The 22,352-nt window shown below is 45.8% G+C and overlaps 1 protein-coding gene across 1 annotated transcript; it reads right to left on the bottom strand.

The window, feature by feature from the left end:
* Positions 1–312: 312 nt before the first annotated feature.
* snrpd2 (small nuclear ribonucleoprotein D2 polypeptide) lies at positions 313–20,483 on the bottom strand. Its single transcript, XM_063061248.1, has 3 exons — positions 20,391–20,483; positions 11,252–11,431; positions 313–621 (listed from the first exon to the last, which is right to left on the bottom strand). Coding segments are annotated over exons 1-3 (357 nt in total). The 5' UTR covers positions 20,393–20,483; the 3' UTR covers positions 313–446.
* Positions 20,484–22,352: the final 1,869 nt, after the last annotated feature.

Below are 22,352 nucleotides of genomic sequence, written 5' to 3'. Positions count from 1 at the left end.
ATTCAGCAATATCAAACATTGCAGGGGTAACACCCAGGTAGATGACCTGTAGTGTTCCACAGCCTTCCTGAGCTGTTAAAGAGAAAGATTCCCTCCACACTGCTGGACTGCATTGGAAGATTAACAGTGATTTTCTGGAGACGTGACGTTAACGGAGTTAACTGTTGAGCCACCATGGCACTCACCTTTTACCACCCTACAGAAACCAAAACTCAAACGGCCATGTTGGACTACAAAGGCGTCCATCTTGGAATTGAGATTTCCCCCCCACACACGCCGCACAAATTTACACTTATAAAAAAAAGTCATACATCAAAATGATAGAGTTTTTATTACAAATGACACTAAACAGATATCAGTGGGGAAATGACACAGACAATAAAACCAAAAACCTAACTCTTGTTGCTTATGCCATGTGATAAGTTACATCTTTCAGAAAATGGCGTTCATTTGCCTGTGATCAGTGGGTTCCTAAGTACGACAATCACAGAGTCCCCTCGAAGGAACATCTTAGAGATGTATCGATCCTTGTTGACGGGTTTTGACTTCTTCTTTCCTTTTCCGCTCTTGGGTACCTCGGTCCACATCTCCTTCACGTTTTCTAACACCATGTTGCAATGCCTGAAACAGCAAAATGAGAAATGCCTCAGAAGAGAAATGGGTTTTCATTAAACATTACAGTTCAGGGCATGTACCACCGTAACACACATTTCAAGACTCCCAAGACATTTCTTAGTGTGCCCCTGCATTTGTTGACAGATGAGGGAAATCTCTCCAAATTGAACTCCTTTATCAAGGAACTGTGTGCACTTAAATGTAATGTTAGCATTCATTTTGCTAGGATGAGAATATAAAAGCAAAGATGTAATGTTGAGGCTTTATAAAGCACTGGTGAGGCCTCACTTGGGAACACTGTGAGCAGTTTTCGGCCCTTTATCTAAGAAAAGATGTGCTGACTGGACAGGGTTCAAATGAAGTTCACAAAAATTATTCTGGGATTGAAAGGCTTATGATATGAGGAGTGTTTGATGGCTTTGGCCCTCTACTCACTAGAATTCAGAAAAATGAGGGAGAATCTAATTGAAAGCCATTGAATGTTGAAAGGCCTCAAAAATAGTGGATGTGGAGAGGATGTTTCCTATAATGGGGGAGTCTGAGACCAGCATACACAGCCTTAGAAAAGGGGGACATCCATTTACAATGGAAAGAAGAAGGGATTTCTTAGCCAGAGGATGGTGAGTCTGCGGAACTTGTTGCCACAGGAAGCTATGGAGGCCAAATCATTGGGTACATTTGAGGCAGAGGCTGATAGATTCTTGTTTAGTCAGGGCATGAAGGGAAACAGGGAGAAGGCAGGAGATTGGGGCTGAGAGGGAAATGGATCAGCTGTAATCAAATGGCAGAGCAGACTGATGAGCCGAGTGGCCTAATTCTGCTCCAATGTCTGAGCTTATGGTCCAAGAAACTGCATTGGACTTAAAGCCCAAGCGCAAAACACACGAAATGCTGGAGGAACTCAGCGGGTCAGATAGCACCTATCAAAATGAATGAACAGTTAATGTTTCGGGTCGAGACCCTTCATCAGGACTGGGGGGAAAAAAAAGATGAGAAGTCGGAGCAAGAAGATGGAGGGAGGGGAGTGAGAAGCACAAGGTGGCAGGTGGCAGCACGACAGAATTCTGGGATGCCTGCAGCAACCAGCAGGTCACCGCTGCAAGCCTGAAAATGCTGGAGGAACTCAGCAGGCCACACAGTGTCTATGAAAAAAATTGCAGTCGACATTTGGGGTATTCTTTTCCACAGATGCTGCCTGGCCTGCTGAGCTCCTCCAGCATTTTGTGTGTGTTGCTTGGATTTCCATCACCTGCAGATTCTCTCTTCCATGTAGTCTATTTGCCATTTTCTGCTCCAAATACAAATCAAATGGATCCATCAGTTACAGTATTAAAAACTGACAAGATCTGCCAAATGAGATTTACTGTCCTCCAATCCAAGCCAATCCTATTGCTTTCTAAACGTCTTTCTGAACAATTAAGTCCAGCGCTTTTCTTCTAAAGTCAGATTAAAAGTTTCCTGTTTTCCCTGCTTTCTTTAGCCTAGCCCCTCCACAGTTATCTCCCTCCTTGCAAATGGAACAAGTGCCACACCGGCCCCTACACCTCCTCCCTCACTACCATTCAGGACCCCGAACAGTTCTTCCAGGTGAGGCAACACTTCACCTGTGAGTCTGCTGAGGTCATCTATTGTATTCGGTGCTCCTGGTGTGGCCTCCTGTATATCAGTGAGACCCGACGCAGACTGGGAGACCGCTTTGCTGGGCACCTGCGCTCCATCCGCCAGACAAGGCGGGATCTCCCAGTGGCCACCTATTTCAATCCTATTTCCCATTCCAATATATAGTCCGTGGCCTCCTCTACTGACGCAATGGGGCCATACTCAGGTTGGAGGAGCAACACTTTATATTCCGTCTGTGTAGCCTCCAACCTGATGGCATGAACATCAACTTCTCAAACTTCCGGTAAATCCACCCCCCCCCTTACCCCCTCCTCCTTACCTTATCTCGTTACCTCCCTCTGGTGCTCCCTCCCTTCCCTGGTCTTCTGTCCTCTCCTTTCAGGCTTCCCCTTCTCCAGCCCTTTATCTCGTTCACCAATCGACTTCCCAGCTCTCTACTCCACCCCGTCCTTTCCCAGTTTCACCTATCATATACTACCTTGTACTTCTTCGTGCCCTCCCCCAAACTTCTTACACTGACTTGTCCTTTCCCGTCCCGATGAAGGGTTTCAGCCCGAAATGTTGACTCTTTTCCACAGATGCCGCCAGATCTGCTGAGCTCCTCCAGCACACGGTGCATTATGCTATATTTCCAGCATCTGCAGTACATCTTGTGTCTAAGGTTACATTTTCTAAGGTTTTTTATTTTTATTTAGCAATACAGAGCAGAGTAAGCTCTTCCTGTCCTTCATGCCACACCACCCCAGTAACGCCTAACCTAATCATAGGATAATTTACAACCACCAATTAACCTACCCGGTACATCTATGGAGTGTGGGAGGAAACCAGAGCAGCCGGAGGAAACCCACACATTCCACGGGGGGGGGGGGGTTCAGACAATCCTTACGGAACGCTGCCAGAATTGAACCCAAACTCCGAAACAACGGCCTGATGCTGTGCTAACCACTATGCTTCCATTCTGACGGAACCACTCTTGAATCTGTGGAGCTGTGAAAGACAGCAAGCGCAGCAGCTCACCAAGCTCATATTCTGAAAGGTTGTTTCTGCTGGTTTAAGAACCTACAACCAGGAATCAACTTCAGGATAAAGGCTGATTTAATCTTGTGCATCAACTCGACGCCGTAGGTACAGTGTCGCCGCGCACCCTACACCGTAGCCTGACGCACACCTCTCCCGAAATGTAACTACGCATCGCAGCAACGCAGAACGCAACAGCTGTGATTGGTCCATCTGGTAGCATCGCATTTCCTCCTACGCTGCAATAGCTTCCCATTGGGCGACTGAAAGGCAGGGAGGGAACTCTGCTTTCCATAGAGCTTTACAGACCTCTGAAATTATGGAGGACACATTTCACTTTTACGAAAAAAGACACTCGCCTTAAACTTGTTTACCCCGTGACAGACTACCATGACCATGAAGCCTTGCGCGGGCAGGTGCGTGCGCATGCACAGCGTGCCCGAATTGCAGAGCGACGCAGACACACCAACGCACAAGTATAAGTGCTCGCAACACGCGTAGGCCACTTGTGTAGGTTACAGCGTCGAGTTGACGCACAAGTACATATCAGCCTCAGGTGGTTAATTAGGAATGAGGAGCAAATTCTTTAAAGACTGTAAAAGCTCTACAACCCTCTATCATACAGCGTGGGATACTCAAAGCAGAGACTGCCACATAAGACACAGAACTAGACCATTCGGTCCATCTCATCTGCTGCTGTTCCATTATAGCTGATTTATTACCCTCTCAGCCCTATTCTCCAGTTTTCTCCCCGTAACCTTTGATACCCTAACTAATCAAGAACATATCAACCTCCGTTTTAAATATACCAAACGATTTGGCCTTCACAGTCATCTGTGGCAATGAATTCCACAAATTCACCACTCTTTGGCTAAAGAATTTCCTCATCTCGTTCTAAATGAACACCCCTCTATTTGGCGGCTGTGCCCTCTGGTCTTAGACTCTCCCACTACAGGAAAAATCCTCTCCACATCCACTCTCTCTGGGCCTTTCAATATTCGATAGGTTTCAATGAGACTCCCCCTCATTCTTCTAAACTCCAGTGAGTACAGGCCCAGAACCTTCAAACATTCCTCATACATTAACCATTTCATTCCCAGGATCATTCTTGTAAATCTCCTCCAGATCCTCTCTAAAGTCAGCGTATCCTTGCATAGATATGGGACCCAAAACTGCTCACAATACAATCATATATTTGATAAGGAAAACAGAGCGCATTTGAAATTAAGCAAATGACACTCGAGAGACCATACTAGTTCTGCTTTCGATGTCAGCCATACCCAACGACCTCAACAACACGACTACAAGTGCCAAGGGAGGGATTCTGACTAAGTGAGATGTCATGTTTATTAAAAACTAAAGTGGTTGGAAGTCTCCGTTTTGAATTAGCCTTAGACCGAATACATAAGACCATAAGACACAGTAAAGGTGGAATAGTTACAGGGAACCTGAGAAGGAACACCTTCACTCTGTGGACTGTGGAACAAGTTGCCAGAGGTGGATTCACGTTTGATTTTAACATTTAAGAGAAGTGCGTGGAGGGGCAGGGTATGGAGAGCTATGGTCCGGGTCGAAGGGACTAGGCAGAGGAACAGTTAAGAACAGACTAGATGGGCCGAAGGGCCTGTTTCTGTGCTGTCGTGGTGTGTGTGTGTGCGCGCACGCGCCCTTAACTCTAGGGAGCCAGCCGGATTCGAACTCGGGACCTCTCACCCCGAAGTCCAGCGCCTATGTCATTACGCCACCAGCCGGCAATGCTCTATAACTCTTATGTATAACTGGTGAGATGAGATTGGACTGTATGACCGAAATCAGGCTCCCGAACCAGCAAGGATATCTTCACTCACCTCATCAGTGAGCCGTTTCTACAATCTATGGACTCACTTTCAAGGGCCCTACAACTCATGTTCTCAGTGTTAATTATTTATATATACCACATTTGGCGTTTGCACAGATTGTTTTATTTTGCACAATGATTGTTTAACAGCCTTTGTGTGTAGTTTTTCATTGATTCCACTGCATTTCTTTGGTCTACTGTGAATGCCCACAAGAAAATGTATCTCAGGGTAGTATATGGTGACAATAAATTTACTTTCAAATTTGCTCAAATCGTTAGACAATCACACAATAATAATGTAGAATAAAGCACACAAACTGAAAGTGCAGAGCAGGCAGAACAAGGAGTCAAGCCTGCATAGGCGGGAACCTCTCAGTCACTACCTAACAGGAGTCACCTGCAGCCTATTTAAACCCAGCTCTCATCCTCTGTTCACTCATTGAACTTGAACAATAAACTGACTTTGAACTGTGGTAAAACGAATACAAGGGTGGACTGTAGTACTGAAATCAGAGACTCTGCTGTCTAAATCTGACAGTTGACAAATTCAGCCACAGTTTGGAAGGAACAGGAAGATGGTTCCATTATCTTGCTCAAAGTGAGAAGTGCTGGCAATGAGTTGTCTAATTCATTATCACATCAATCCCTTCTGAGGAGGCCTAATCCCCCGACCACACCCCATCTACATGCCATCAGATTCAATTCCCACACTTCTATTAATTTATTAAGAACCATTTTAAGGTGGCAGGGTGGAGATAAATCTCTGCCAAAAGAGGTAAAAGGCACTCGTTCCCTCTGCTAGCCTGTAGGTTACCCTTGGGCGAGGTGTAGCACCTGCTTAGAACTCTTTCCCCGCGCCCCCCGCCCCCCCGGTCAGCCACAGGAGCAGGAGGCGGCTGGTTGTACAAGCAGCTGGTGCATATCACAAGTCCTGGCTATGCGACAACTGATGCCAGACAATCTCTGAAGAAACATAGAAAATAGGTGCAGGAGTAGGCCATTCAGCCCTTCGAGCCTGCACCGCCATTCAGTATGATCATGGCTGATCATCCAACTCAGAACCCTGTACCTGCCTTCCCTCCATACCCCCTGATCCCTTTAGCCTTATCTAACTCCCTCTTAAATATAGCCAATGAACTGGCCTCAACTGTTTCCTGTGGCAGAAAATTCCACAGATTCACCACTCTCTGTTTTTCCTAATCTTGGTCCTAAAAGGCTTCCCCTTTATCCTCAACTGTGAGAGTATTGATAATGACTGGGGTCACCCGTGTTGTAAAGACACTGCCCAGAAGGTAGTGGCAAACCACTTTTGTAGAAAAATTTGCCAAGAACAATCACAGTCATGGATAGACCATGATCGGCCACGTCATACAACACAGCATGTAATGAGCGAACAAATGAAGAGCCATTTTAATGAGAGTAGCTGAAAAGTGACAAACAATTTATGATTTGAAAACATCTCTTAGTCCTTTCAATCCGCACTGATTCTTTCAGTAAGCCTGCCAGCTAGTTCCACCCACTCCTTGCCCATATCTCTGCGATGTTTTTTCCCCTGTAAGTGTTTACCAAATAACGTTTTGAAGGGTTCTGTCAAAGCTATCAGGCAAAGCAATCCACATCTTAAGCACTCACCCTTATTTTAAAAAAAGAGGTTTTGCCTCTGGCACCTTAAGTATCTGCCCTTTGGTTACTGACCCTTCAAGCCCATTACAACTGCAATGTAGTTTAAATGCCTGGAGACAGAGGGGAAGCTATCACACAACAGTCTCTTTTGAAACCTAGCTTTCATCCTCTTTGCCATTATGGGTCCCATTGCTTTGGGTGTCAATACAAAAAGAAAACGGACAGAAATGCAAGCAGGCTTTTTCCGCTGAGATTGGGCGAGACTAGAATGAAAGGTCATGGGTTAAGAGTGAAAGGCGAAATATTTAAGGGGAATTTGGTAGCGTAGTGGTATGCACAATGCTTTACAGTACTAGTGACCCGGGTCCATTTCCCACCGATGCCTGTAATGAGTTTGTAGGTTCTCCCCGTGACCGCGTGGGTTTCCTCCGGGTGCTCCAGGTTCCTTCCACATTCCAAGGACATACTGGTAGGTAGGCTAATTGGCCATTGTAAATTGTCCCATGGTTAGGTTAGGGTTAAGTCGGGAGTTGAAGGCCTGGGAGGGCCTTTTCTGCACTGACTCTCAATAAATAAATAAACTCTTCACTCAGAACGAGCCACAAGAGGAATGCGTGGATGCAGGTTCAATTTTAACATTTAAGTTTAATTAGGTACATGGATGGAAGGGGTACGACCCAGGTGCAGGTTGCTGGGACTAAGCAGGGTAATAGCTCAGCATGGACTAGATGGGCCGAAGAGCCTGTTTCTATGCGGTAGCGTTCTGCAACTCTATGTAACAAATAGGTAACAGAATACATTCATACGCTTGGTGGGAAGACTACTTCGGCAATCCTTAACTTTTTCTGAAATTAAACCCCTCAAACTGACAGTTCTAACAGCAGCACTATTTCCTGCTGGAGCTGGGATGCAGCAGCTTTTAAAACACAAGGACCGTAATTATTCCCGTTGTTTAAAGTTTAAAGAGCGCATCCGGATCAGCAGTGCAGAAAATGACCAACAGCTCTGTCAGCAACACACTCGAAATGCCGGAGGAATCTGCAGCTATGGAAATGAACAAATGTTCGATGCTTCGAGCCGAGAAACTTCTTTGGGAAGAGGTCAGAATAAAAAGGTGTGGAGAAGAGAAGGAGGATAGCTAGAAGATTTTAACAGATTAAGGGAGCTAGGGCTTTACTCTTTGGAGAGAAGGAGGATGAGAGGAGACATGATAGAGGTGTTCAAGATAATAAGAGGAATAGATAGAGTGGATAGCCAGCGCCTCTTCCCCAGGGCACCACTGCTCAATACAAGAGGACATGGCTTTAAGGTAGGGGGTGGGAAGTTCAAGGGGGATATTAGAGGAAGGTTTTTTACTCAGAGAATGGTTCGTGTGTGGAATGCACTGCCTGAGTCAGTGGTGGAGGCAGATACACTAGTGAAGTTTAAGAGACTACTGGACAGGTATATGGAGGAATTTAAGTTGGGGGCTTATACGGGAGGCAGGGTTTCAAGGTCGGCACAACATTGTGGGCCAAAGGGCCTGTACTGTTCTATGTTCTATTTTAGGTGAAGCCAGGTGGGTGGGAAAGGTCAAGGGCTGGAGAAGAAGAATCTGATAGGAGAGGAGAGTGGACCATAGGAGAAAGAGAAGGAAGAGGGAACCAGGGGGGTGTAATAGGCTGGTGAGAAGAGGTAAAAAGGCGAGAATGTGTAGAGGAAGAGGAGAGCAGGACATAATTATTTTTAACCAGGAGAAATCAATATTCACATCATCAGGTTGGCAGGTACCCAGAAGGAATACAAGGTGTTGCAACTCCACCCTGAGGGTGGCCTCATCTTGGCACAAGAGATGGTCCTGGACCAACATGTTGGAATGGGAATCCTAATTAAAATGTTTGGCCACTGGGAAGCTCTACTTTTGGCAGATGGAGCTCGACGAAGCAGTCCCCCAATTTACGACAGGTCCCACCAACGTAGGGGAGGCCGAATCAGGAGCACTGGACACAGCAGGCAACCCCAGTCAAGTCGCCGGTGACGTGTTGCCTCACTTGAAAGGACTGTTTGGAGCCCTGAATGGAGGTGAGGGAGGAGGTGAATGGATAGGGGTTGCATTTAAACTGCTTGCAGATTGCAGATTAGGGGGATTAGTGGGGAGGGACGAATGGACAAGGGAATCACAGAGGGAGCGACCCCTGCAGAAAGCAGAGGGGGGAGGGAGGTAAGGATGTGTTTGGTGGTAGGATCCCTTTGGAGGTGACAGTTACGGAGGATGATGTGTTGGATGTGGAGGCTCATGGGGTGGGAGGTAAGAACTGCTCGTTGAAGTGGCATATGCAGCAATATGGGATTACTTGAAGCAACCATAGACTGAAGCAGTACTTTGTAAGAGAGTTTTATCACAAGTGATAAAACAGAGCCTGATGTAGGCTCCTCTCTCACTCTCTCTTCAAAGTCAGCAAGAACTACACCACTGGCAAAACCTTTCATTGAACTACAACATAGATGAAAATGATACTACTGAGTTTCGCGATGTGACTGACGAAGCAGAGCTGCTCAAGCTACTTTGACAAGCGAACCTTGCCTTGCGACGAGGCCAACAAGACTATGCATCTGCAGTGAGAGACACCTTTCCTTAAAGCTGGAGCCAGTCACCAAAGTGTTGCCTCACAGACAGATAAACTGGGCACATACCTTGCCATGGGTAGGTTTACACTATCAAGATGCTTCAAGCCCTTTCTGATACTAAGGACGTCAACAATCCGACCGCAAGGTGAATACATTATCGGCAAGCAAAACTGAGACAAATTTATTTCTTATTCAATCATTTAAGAAATGTCACTGGACCAGAATTTGGTGTTTTTCTAAATTAGATACAACTGCAAATTTTAAAAAATTGCAGTAATGATGTGAGGTAACAAGCTGAGAGTCAGAGAATCTCAGAACAGTCCCTTCAGCCCATCTAGGCCAGGTTGAACTGTTATATTATTTAGCAATTGACCATAATTACTCTGTGCCAGTGGTGTAGTGGTATCTGCGACCAGGTTTCGGAATAAGAGATCCCTGGTTCATATCCGGTTGGTTCCTTGCACGCTTTTCACCTGTGCCGGGTTGAGCGTCGAGCTAGCGACTCGGCCCCGTAAAACAGACAAACACTAAAGAAATTGCAAGGTTGCCGCCCGATGCACCAAACAAGGCACAGGGAGGAGCCAGTCAACTCTTAAATGTTGCAACGGAACCTGCATCCACCACTTCTGCTGGCAGCTCATTCCACACTCTCACCAACCCTGAATGAAGAAGAGCCCCCTCCCCCCCCGCAGGTTCACCTTTCACCTCTCGTCTCACCTGGAAAAGGCCTGGCTTGCATTTGAAAAAGGGATCGATCCGAGCTGAGGTTGTGCCCTTGTGAACGTTAGCCCCTGACGGTTACTTTACCCAAGATCATGTTCCTTGTCTAAGTGCACGTCTCTGAGTATAGCCAGAGAGGAGGAAACCGATTCACAACAGGCCACTGAACCTCGTGGATGCTTGTTACAGGGAGGTGTGAGGGGCCCAGCTCAGTAAGTGTGTTACCCGAGACACAATTCAGCAATGGGACCTTTAAAAACACTGCGCTCCAAGTTAGTAATTCTGCACTCAGTTTTAATAATGTCTGTGCTGCAATTAGATTATGCAGCTAAAACATAGAAATCTACAGCACATTACAGGCCCTTCGGCCCACAACGTTGTGCTGGCCATGTAACCTACTCTAGAAACTGCCTAGAATTTCCCCACAGCTTAGCCCTCTATTTTTCTAAGCTCCATTTACCTAAGTCTCATAAAAGACCCTATCACATCCGTCCCTACCACCGTTGCTGGCACTGCAGTCCACACACCCACCACTCTCTGTGTGAAAAACTTAACTTTGACATCCCCCTTGTACCTACTTCCAAGCACCTTAAAACCATGCCCCTCGTGTTAGCCATTTCAACCCTGGGGAAAAGCCTCTGACTATCCACACGATCAATGCCTCTCATCATCTTGTACACCTCTATCAGGTCACCTCTCATCCTCCGTCGCTCCAAAAAGAAAAGGTCAAGCTCACTCAATCTGTTCTCATAAAGGCATGCTCCCCAATCCAGGCAACATCCTTGTAAATCTCCTCTACACTCTCTCTATAGTATCCACATCCTTCCTGTAGTGAGGTAACCAGAACTGAACACAGTACTCCAAGTGGGGCTGAACTAAGGTCTTGTGATTTTTTTTAAAAATCAGTCATCTCCCTGGTGTCCAGTGCTACATAGGGAAAAAAGTTCAAAGGTTCAAAGTTATGTTGTTGGGGTGTTTATCTCAGCCCTACGTAGGGAATATTTGCAATGCAAACACAAACTATACCACAGTTCACTCATCTAGCACAGATGGCCATCTTACAGACAATCTCAGATTCCAATCCAGCTGGTGACAAATATTAACATATAGCCCATGGCATAAAACATACTCATGGGAAAACATTGCTCTTATTACATGTTCTTTTTGTGTGCTTGGAAGGGAAGGAGAACAGGTAAGCAGAAAGGAACTTACCTGTCAAAGGCCTTGACTCTGCCAAGCAGCTTCTTATTGTTCCGGCAGTTAATAAGGACCTGTGTGTTATTTTTGACAGATTGTGTCAGAACAGAGAGGGGCCCCGTATTAAACTCCTCTTCCTCTCTCTTCTGCAACTCCTCGGGAGTCATCTCACTCTTTGGCTTGTTTAACAGACTCCTGGGGTAAGAGAAACAAAAACATTTTTTTTGTGAGGCACACAAGCACGCTGTGAAATCTGCAGAGATTCAGCACAACATCTAAACCTTTGACAAAGTTCTATAGATGTGTAGTGGAGAGTATATTGCCTGACAAGGAAACACGGTGCTCCGGAACAGAAAAGTAGTGAATACAGCTCAGTCCATCATGCTCAAAGCCCTCCCTTCCATTGAGCATATCTACACAGAACAGGCCCTTCAGCTCAACAAATCTGCACTGGCCACGATTCCAATCAAAACTAAACCCGTCTGCCTGTGGTTTATTCATTTTGCCTGTTCATGTGTCTGTCTAAGTGCCTCCACTGGAAGTGCAGTCCAGGTACCTATCACACTCTGTGTAAAAAGAAAATTTATTTCCTTCATCTTAAACCTATGCCCTGTAGCATCTGATCTTTTCAACCCAGGAAAAAGACTGACTACCTACTCAACTATTCGTTCGTTATGTGCTCCGCCTGCTCCCATGGCTTCCCGTGACCCTGATCGGTCGGGGCTAAGCAAGTGCAACATCTTGCTCATGCAGGCCAGCAGGGGAAAGGAGCACCTCTGGTAGAGATTTATCTCCACCCCACCACCCTACTCTAACTGAACCTCTCATAACTCCCCTCACCCTCCAGCATCCAGTGAAAAAAATCCCTTCCAAGTTTTCCTTATTGCCAATAGACTCCAATGCAGGCAACTTCAGCTGCATCCTGTCCAATCCCTGCCCATTCCTCCTATAGTTTGTATAGTCAGCAGCATGCATAATACTTTACATGGCTTAACTAAACTTTCATACAACTGCAACACTACATCCCAACTTTTATGCTCAGTGCCCTGACGATGAAGGCAAGAATATCGTACGCCTTCTTTATCACCTTAATCGATTTGAGTTGCCCCTTACAGGGAGTGATGGATTTGCACCCCAAAATCTGGCCGTACGTCATGCTAAGGGTGTCAATACGTACTGTCTGCTTTCCTCTGCGAGGAAAGTGTAACCCCTCTATATCCACTAGCTTTTCTGTCTCTCTGGTCTTTGTTCATGTCCCAACACCATGTCAGCTTGGCGGACCTTGTCAAACGCTCCAGTAAAGTCTATGTAGACAACATCTACTGCCAAACCTCTGTCACCTACAGCCACCTTTATTCTAGCTTCTGCTCCTTTCCTTTCCAGTCTTTTCTAGGCCTGACGAAGGGCTTCGGAACCGCGATTACTTATTCTCCTCCGCAGGTGCTGCCTGACCTGCTGTGGTCCTTCAGTATTTTGTGTGTGTTGCTCAAGATTTCAAGCCTCTACAAGATCTCGTGTTCATGAAAAGATTACTGCAAAGTTATTGAAACTGGGGTGGAGACAGTATGTCGGCCAATACAGGAACAAAATAAATTAATTGTAATAAAAGATTAGGACCAGAGGGCACAGCCTCAGAATAAGATGCCCGTTTAGGACAGAGATGAGGCCGAATTTCTTTAGCAAGAGGGTGATGAATCTGTGGAATTCACTGTGGAGGCCAAATCACTGGGTATATTTTAAACTGAGGTTGACCTACAGAATCTCATGCTTATTGTTCACTGTAATATCTGCACGTCAGTGGAAGCTCCAAATTGTGGCTCTCTAACAATTATTGAGGTTTTAATTAATTTTATAAAATAGTTTACATTGGCTAGCAGAAAGAAGAATCAACTCTACTCAAACATCTCTATCGGGTTCCCCTTTCACGCAACCATCACATTTCAATTGAATAAAAAGGGAACAAGTTATGAGCTCAATGATTAATTGGGGCGCCACCATAGCACAGCGGCTAGTGCGACACTATTACAGCTCTGGGCATCCGAGTACTGAGTTCAATTCCAACGTCCTCCAAGAAAGTTTGTACCCTGTTCTCATGTGCGCGTGGGTTGCCTCCGGGTGCTCTGGTTTCCTCCCACAGTCCAAAGATATATGGGTTAGTAGGTTAATTAGTCATTGTAAATTGTCCTGTGAATAGGCTAGGGTTAATCAGTGCAAGAAGGGCCTGTTGCACACTGTATTGCTAAATAAAAATCTACCTGCCGTAAACCTTAATTATTACTAACATAATCCCAATTATTATGTACTTTTTCTAACGTGTTTGTTGTTGAAACTAATAAAAAGATTGAAAAAGAAAGAATAAATAAAAATCTAAAGTGAATTAAATAGAAACTGTGGACATCTTGCAGAGAGTTTGTTGGTCTAGATCCCACATGGCTGTAATGCACTGTAATGCAAGCAGTTTGCAGGATTTTTTTTAAGCGTATTTATCCACAGGACATGGACATCGGTGCCAATGCCAGCATTTTACTGTCCAAAGCTGCCCCCCGAGTCCAGGAGCAGTGACGACCAACCGCATCGGTGCGTTTGAAATCACAGCCGGGACGACTGGCAACTTTCCATCCCTGAAAGGCTTGAGTGAACACCACAGGATTTTACTCACTTTCTGGTGTTTTCAGTCACTTTTGCTGAGACTAACTTTTTATTAAAACTCCAGATTGACAGCACGGCACAGTAGTGCAGTGGTTACAGTAACACTTTACAGCAGCGGCGATCAGCGTTCAATTCGCAACCGCCATCTGTAAACAGCAACACCCACAAAATATTAAGAGGGACCCAGGAGGTCAGGCAGCACCTGCGGAAATGAATAAACAGTCGACGTTTCCGACCGAGACTGCTCTTCCGGACGGGAAAGGAAAGTAGATGCCAGATTAAAAAGGTGGAGGGAGGGGAAGGAGGGTAGCTAGAAGGTGACGGGTGAAGTCAAGGGGGTAGAAAAGGTAACGGACTGGAGAGGAAGGAATCTGATAGGAGGGAGTGGACCATCAGCGAAAGGGAAGGAGAGGCACAAGGGAAAAGTGATAGGGAGATGAGAAGAAGAGGCCAGAGTGGGGAATACAAGAGGGAAGTGGGAGGCAATCTTCGGAATACAAGGTGTTGCTCCTCCACCGAGGGTGGCCTCATTGGGGTGGAAAAGGAGGCCATGGACCAACATGTCGGAACAGGAATAGGGATAGGAGTTAAAATGGTTGGCCACCAGGAAATTCCAACTCTGGCAGATGGAGCAGAGGTGTTCGACAAAGCAGTGTCCCAATTTAAGTCAGGTCTCACCAATGCAGACAAGGCAACATCTGTAGCACTGGATAGAACAAACAAGCCCAACAGATCCACAGGTGAAACGCTGCCTCACCTGGAAGGACTCTTTGGAACCCTGAATGGAGGTGAGGGATGAGATGAGTGGGCAGATGTAGCACTTGCAGGGATATGAGCCAAGAGGGAGATTAGTGGCGACAGATGAATGGACGAGGGCTGCCTGTGAGGAGTTTGGATGTTCTCCTGCGTTTCCTCCCTCATCCCAAAAATTCGAGGTTAAGAGTTATGAGCATGCTATGTTAGTGCTGGAAAAACGGCGACTACTTACAGGCCGTCCCCAACACAAACTTTGTGCTGTATTCGTCGTTGACAAAACACATTTCACTGTATGTTTCGATGCACGTGTAACAAATAAGGCTAATCTTTACAATATTCACTTGAATTTAAACTACCTAACAGGATTCAAAATCACTGTATAGGATCAAAGATCAATCAGTACTCATTAAGCACTTCACTACCAAACCCTTAGTAAATACAAATTTCTCAACTTGGGCATCTAATTGTAAGCTCCCCTCACTTCCTGCCCAAATACTACTGCCGTCTCTTACATGGACAATGGTGAGGACATTGAGTTGAAAGTTCTTTGACTTTGGACATGGTTATTTTGGTAGTTAAGGAAACCTAGGGTGGTGGGGTGGAGATACAACTCTATCAAAGGAGGTGTAAGGCACTCTTTCCCTCCGTTAGCCTGCAGGTCACCCTTGGACAAGGTGTAGCACCTGCTTAGCCCCCGATCAGGGTCACGTGAAGCCATGGGAGCAGGTGGTGGATGGTCGTACGAGCCGCCGGTGCAAATCACAAGTCCTGGTTATGTGACCACTGACACCAGGCAGACAATTTCTGAAAAGTATTGAGTGTCTGGGGTCACCCGTTTTGTAAAGACACTGCCCGGAACAATGCAACGGCAAACAACTTGTATAGAAAAATTTGCCAGGAACAATCAGTGTCATGGAAAGACCACGATCGCCCACTTCATACAACATGGCACATAATGATGATGTCATATGACACGGCACATAATGATGATGTTGTACAACCAAGGCTCATAATGATGATGATGAAGGGAAGCTAGTCAGGTATTCTGAGACAGATTTTATGAATAGATAATTTCTACAGATGTACTGTGGAGAGCATTCTACCTGGCTGCATCACTATCTGGTATTGGGGGATGCTGCTGCATAAGATGGAAATAAGCTGCAGAGAGTTGTCCTGGATACTACGGTTTACAGCTTCAGGGAGCGATGCCTCAAAAAAACGGTATCAATTACTGAGGGCCCTCACCACCCAGGTCGTGCCTTGTTCTCATTGCTACCATCAGGGAGGAGGTACAGGAGCCTGAAGACACACACTCCACAATTCAGGGGACTTCTTCCCCTCTGCCATCCGATTTCCAAATGGACACTGACCCCATGAACACTACCTCATTGCTTTTTTATTTCTGTTTTTGCGTAATTATTTATACACACATATAAATATACTTATTGCAATCCAAGCTTTCCTTCTATTTATGTATTGCAATGTACTGCTCCAAATTTCAGGACATATGCTGGTGTTATTAAACCTGATTCTGATTCAAGCACACCGATTCCTCAAATTCCAACAGCGGCAACTGGATAGGCTTTTTATTCCCCCCAAATAAAAACTAAAACCCAAGGTACAAGACACGAAAGCTGCGAGCAACTGCAGCGAGCTGTGTGCAGAGTTATATTCCAGTTTCTGACACAATCGAGTGCTTGAGGCTGTGCAGGAAAGGTAATCTTGTACTGTTGTACTAATGACACAGACACAGTTAATCTTAAGTTAGGTTGTAAGAATTGGACAAGAAGCAGGTGTGAACTAGTAAAACACAAACTCAAGATGCAAGACAAACACTTGGTAAAGAAACTAGCAGTGAAAACCCCAACTTTAAAACTATTTAGGTTGTAAGCCAAGATTTATAACTCAAAATTTTTGAAAACTGCATATGCTGGAAATTACAAACAAAAACAGAAAGTAGTCCAAATAATCAATAACTTTCATACACTCATGGATAGAGCAACAGGCTTTTAACTTGTAACATGACTTGTTTGGATAGGTACATGTCTGGCAGAGGGATGGAGGGCTGTGGTCCTGGTGTGGGTCAGAATAACAGTTCAGCACAAACCAGATGGGCTGAAAGGCCTTTGTTGTAGTGCTTTTTGACTGTTATCGAGTTATCTTCCCACTGATGTGATTTGTCACCTTGCCACAGTCTGACCTACTGAGCATTTCTACAATTTATTTACCTAAAATAATATAAAGGCTTACATCAAAAATCTATTCCACAGATTTAATCAAAAGAGCCGGGCTGTTCAAACTGTCCAAGTGAGATCTCATTAAAGTCTGAAGTAAGTTTCCAGCTCGGGTGATTTTGGAGAAGGTGTTTAGCTCCCTGTGTAGCTTTGTACACACGCACTGTGAGGGCAGTTGTCAGAGACTCAGGAGGTAGGTGAGGAGAAGGGGGAAAGCGACAGTACAGGACACTGACAGGAATGATTATACACAGACTGTACTAGGAAGCAACAGAGCATAGAATCATAAACGTGCAACAACAAATAAGGTTACAAAAAGGGAAAATTAAAGGTTCCTAATCTGAATTTTAGCAAGATAGATAAATTGATGGCAAATGATTCAATAGACAAGCTGACCAGGCAGTCCAGGCTAGGAACTGCTTAAGACACGCAGGTTAGGGTTTCTTTTCTCTCTGCACAATGCGTGTTCGATGGTCTTTTAATTTTAGGGGGCTTTTTGGGTTTCTTGGTTTTGTGGTGACCTGTATAGAGACAGATTGCAAGGTTACATAGAGCATACATACTTTGATAATAAATGTACTTTGAATACGCAGAGGCATGTGACCTATTGTTCACAAAAGAGTACATCACTGCTTTAATGAGGAAGGGTATTGGCTCAGAAGCTGAGGATGCAGAACTACCTCACGGTCCCTTCACGATGGCGACGCCAAGCGGCACAGTAGCGTAGTAGTTAGCGCAACACTCTATAGTATCAGCTGTAAGGCGACGGTTCAAATCCCACTGCTGTCTGTAAGGAGTTTGTATGCCCTCCCTGTGGGTGCTCCACATTCCTCCCACATTCCACAAAGACGTGTGGGTTAAGGCCAATTTATACTTCTGCATCCAATCTACGTCGTAGGTACGGCATAGCCACGTACCTTACGCCGAAGCCTGACGCGCCCCTCCCCAAAAATATAACTACGCGTCACGGCGACGCAGACCGCAACAACTGTGATTGGTCCGCTTGACAAGAGGAATTCTGCAGATGCTGGAAATTCAAGCAACACACATCCAAGTTGCTGGTGAACACAGCAGGCCAGGCAGCATCTCTAGGAAGAGGTACAGTCGACGTTTCAGGCTGAGACCCTTCGTCAGGACTAACTGAAGGTACCGCTTGGTAGCATCGCATTTCCAGTTGCTTCTTCTCGTCAAATCTACCCGCCGACATCCGAAAATATTTGAAATGCATTTCCTCGTCCATGTCTCTCACTGGCCAGACAAGCACAGAAAATTCACCCTCCTTCTGCCTCAATCCGTTCAATGGTCGTACACACCATCTCCTCCCACGCCTTCTCTCTTTTCTGAGTTGCAGTAATTTCAATAAAAGTAACTCTTGTTCAACTTCTATTAGCTCCACTCCAACACGAGGCGCTCAGTTTCAGTCGCCATTGTCAGAAGTACACAAAGAAGATCAACGCAGTGGCATAGATTCCCCACCGCCAACTGGCGCTTTGGCGGTGAATTGCAGAGCGACGCAGACACACCAATGCACAAGTATAAATGCTCACAACGGCGTACAGCCTAGGCAGAAGTATAAATCAACCTGTAGGGTTAGTGAGCTGTGGGCACACTATGTTGGCGCTGGAAGTGGGGCAACACAGCACACAATCTTCGCTGATTTGATTTGGTGCAAGCAACACATTTCACCACGTTTCAGTTATATGTTACAAATAAAGCTACTCTCATTACACAGCACGACAACTCATTAGAGGACGGAGACAAACAACTGTAAACTGCAGATCAGGTAATCTAATACCTGTCATTAGAAAATACGAGAACCCAGTATTACTATTAAACAAAAGGAACTCCTGAAAAGTTGTAAGGCAATCAAGCAAAATAAACACGATGTTTGATGCACCTGCTAGGTTTATGAATATACAAGAAAATGGTTGATTGGGAGAACCAGTAGACGTCATGTATTTGGATTTCCAGACAACCTTTGATAAAGTGTTCCACAACAAATCAATGGGGCTCAGGACATTAGCTAACAGAAAGCATAAGTGCAATATACACTAGCACGATAGAAGATGGGCTGACTGGCAGGAGGCAAAGTGTGGGAAGAAGCGAGACTTTTTCTGGTTGGCTGCCAGTGGCGAGAGATGTTCTGGAGGGGTCGGTGTTGGAACCATTTATTTTCTTGTTATATGTCAATGATTTGGATAATGAGAACTGATGACTGTGTGACCAGGTTTCGGATGATATGAAGAAAGGTCGAAAGGACGGAGCGTTAGGGTTAATATCTGAGGAGTGTTTGACGGCTCTGGGCCTCTACTCACTGGAGTTCATGAGAATGGGGAGGAGGGGGCAGGAAGCAGGGAGGCTGCAGAAGGTTAAGACCACAGACAAAGAAGTGGCAGATGAAATACAGTGACGGAAATTGTATGATCATGCACTTTGGTAGAAGGAATAAAATCAAAGACAAGAACAAAATTCATAGAAATCAGAAGGGGAAAGGGACTTGGTGGGGGGGGGGGAAGAGGGGGAGAATCTTCACACAAGATTCCCTAAAGGTTAACTTGTTGGTTGAGTTGGTGATGAGGAAAGGCAAATGCAAAGCTAGCATTTCTTTCAAGAGGACAAATTACAATAGCAAAGATGCAATACCGAGGCTTTATAATACATTGGTCAGAACATCCTGAGCAGATTTGAGTTCCTTATCTAAGAAAGGATGTGCTGTCATTGGAGAGGGTCCGGAAGTTTCACTTGAATGATAGGGTTAACGCTTGAGGAGTGTTTGATGCCTCTGGGTCTGTACTCACTGGAGTTTATGAGAATGAGGGGGTGGGGGAGTGAATCTCATCGAAACCTAGTGAATATTGAATTCCGAGAGTGGACATGGAGAGGATGTTTCCTTTAGTGGACGAGACTAGGACCACAGCCTGTACAGGCTGGGCGTCCATTTAGAACAGACTTGAGGAGGAATTTCTTTAGCCAGAGAGTGGGGAATCTGTGGAATTCATTGCCGGCTGCAGACTCCAAATCATTGGGTGTATTTAAAGCGAAGGTTGCTTCTTGATTAGAGAGAGCATCACAGGTTACGGGGGGGAAGGCGGGAAAATGGGATTGAGAGGGAAAATAAGTCAGCCGTGATAGAGGAACAGACTCAATGGGCTGAATGGCCTAATTCTGTTCCTATGTGTTATGGCTACCGGATTGGCATTCAGTAACCAGTGGAATGCCCCACGAGTCAGTCCCGGAGCATCAGCCAGTGTTTGCAAGTGTAATGCAGTCAAACACTGGGGACCGCTGTCTAAACCCACCAAGCACCAGGACAATAACCGCACCACCGGTCTCTGGGACTCCACCAACCCCCGAGGCCTAGACCTGGGCCTCGGCCTCACGCCGTCATTGATTCGGTCTCTACCCCGCCCCAGACCGGCGAACGTCCGCAAGCGGCCCGCGGAGAGCGACAGAAGCGCGACCGCCCCTTCTCGCCCCCCGAAGCCGGGCCCTTCGCCCGTTTCTCAGCGACTCACATGTTTCCCTCTCTCTCTCTCTGTGGCGCCGGATCGCCTCCTCAACCCACAGCCGCGCTTCGTCTCCCGCCGGAAGAGAAAGACCCGCTTCCGTTCGCCGGTGAAACGCTTACTGGGAGTTGTAGTTCTCAGCCTGTCACCTCGACGCCATGAACGGATCGTAGCACTACAATTCCCACAGGCCTCCAGTTTTCCCGAGGTGAAGTCCCGCTAGAACTTCTTAAAGCGACAGAGCACCAAGTGCGACTGGATAAATCCTGCAATTCTTGTAGAAATGTTTCCATTCAACAATTATACCAGTGCCAAAGAAGAATAATGTGAGCTGCCTTAAAGACGATCGCCTGGTAGCACTCACATCGACAGTGATGAAATGCTTTGCATTCATGACCAGACTGAACTCCTGCCTCAGCAAGGACCTGGACCCATTGCAATTTGCCTATCACCACAATGGGTCTACAGCAGAAGCAATCTCAATGGCTCTCCACACGGCTTTAGACCACCTGACAATACATACACCTATGTCAGGATGCTGTTCATTGACTATAGCTCAGCATTTAATACCATCATTCCCATAATCCTGATTGAGAAGTTGCAGAACCTGGGCCTCTGTACCTCCCTCTGCAATTGGATCCACGACTTCCTAACTGGAAGACCACAATCTGTGCGGATTGGTGATAACATATCCTCCTCACTGACAATCAACACTGGCTCACCTCAGGGATGTGTGCTTAGCCCACTGCTCTACTCTCTGTATACACATGACTGTAGGCATAGCTCAAATACCACCTATAAATTTGCTGACGATACAACCATTGTTGGTAGAATCTCAGGTGGTTACGAGAGGGTGTACAGGAGTGAGATGTACCAGCTAGATGAGTGGTGTCACAGCAACAACCTAGCGCTCAACGTCAATAAGACGAAAGAACTGATTGTGGACTTCAGGAAGGGTAAGACAAAGGAACACATACTAATTCTCTTAGAGGGATCAGAAGTGGAGAGGGTGAGCAGTTTCAAGTTCCTGGGAGTCAAGATCTCTGAGGATCTAACCTGGTCCCAACATATCGATGTAGTTATGAAGAAGGCAAGACAGCGGCTATACTTCATTAGGAGTTTGAAGGGATTTGGCATGTCAACAAATACACTGAAAAACTTTCATACCATGGAGAGCATTCTGACAGGCTGCATCACTGTCTGGTTTGGGGGGGTGGGGTTGGTCTATTGTACAGGACCAAAAGATGCTGCAGAAGGTTGTAAATCTAGTCAGCTCCATCTTGGGTACTATCGTACAAAGTACCCAGGACACCTTCAGGGAGCGGTGTCTCAGAAAGGCAGTGTCCATTATTAAGGACCTCCAGCACCCAGGGCATGCCCTTTTCTCAATGTTACCATCAGGTAGGAGATACAGAAGCCTGAAGGCACACACTCAGCGATTCAGGAACAGCTTCTTCCCCTCTGCTATCTGATCCTAAATGGACATTGAACCCTTGGACACTACCTCATTTTTTTTTAATATATAGTATTTCTGTTTTTTGCACTTTTTTTCTCTGCTAGATTCTGTATTGCATTGAACTGCTGCTGCTAAGTAACAAATTTCACGTCACATGCCAGTGATAATAAACCTGATTCAGATTCTGAAAAGTTCAACCTCAGTGTAAATAAAATATCTTAGAGTCATAAAGTCATAGAAGAGTAAAACGCAGAAACAGGCCATTTGGCCCATCTAGTCAATGCCAAACCATTTAAGCTGCTTACTCCCTGCACCAGGACCATAGCCCTCCATACCCCTTCCATCCATGTAATATCCAAACTTCTCTTAAACATTCATATCAAGCACAGTTGCACAACTTGAGCTCACAGCTCATTCCACACTCTCACGATCCTCTGAGTGAAAATGTTTCCCCTCATGTTCCCCTTAAACTTTTCACCTTTCACCGATGACTTCTGGTTGTAGTTCCCACCTCA

Source organism: Mobula hypostoma, chromosome 10 (genome assembly GCF_963921235.1).
Source record: "Mobula hypostoma chromosome 10, sMobHyp1.1, whole genome shotgun sequence".
NCBI classification, from domain to species: domain Eukaryota; kingdom Metazoa; phylum Chordata; class Chondrichthyes; order Myliobatiformes; family Myliobatidae; genus Mobula; species Mobula hypostoma.
This window is presented reverse-complemented; position numbering and strand designations above follow the sequence as displayed.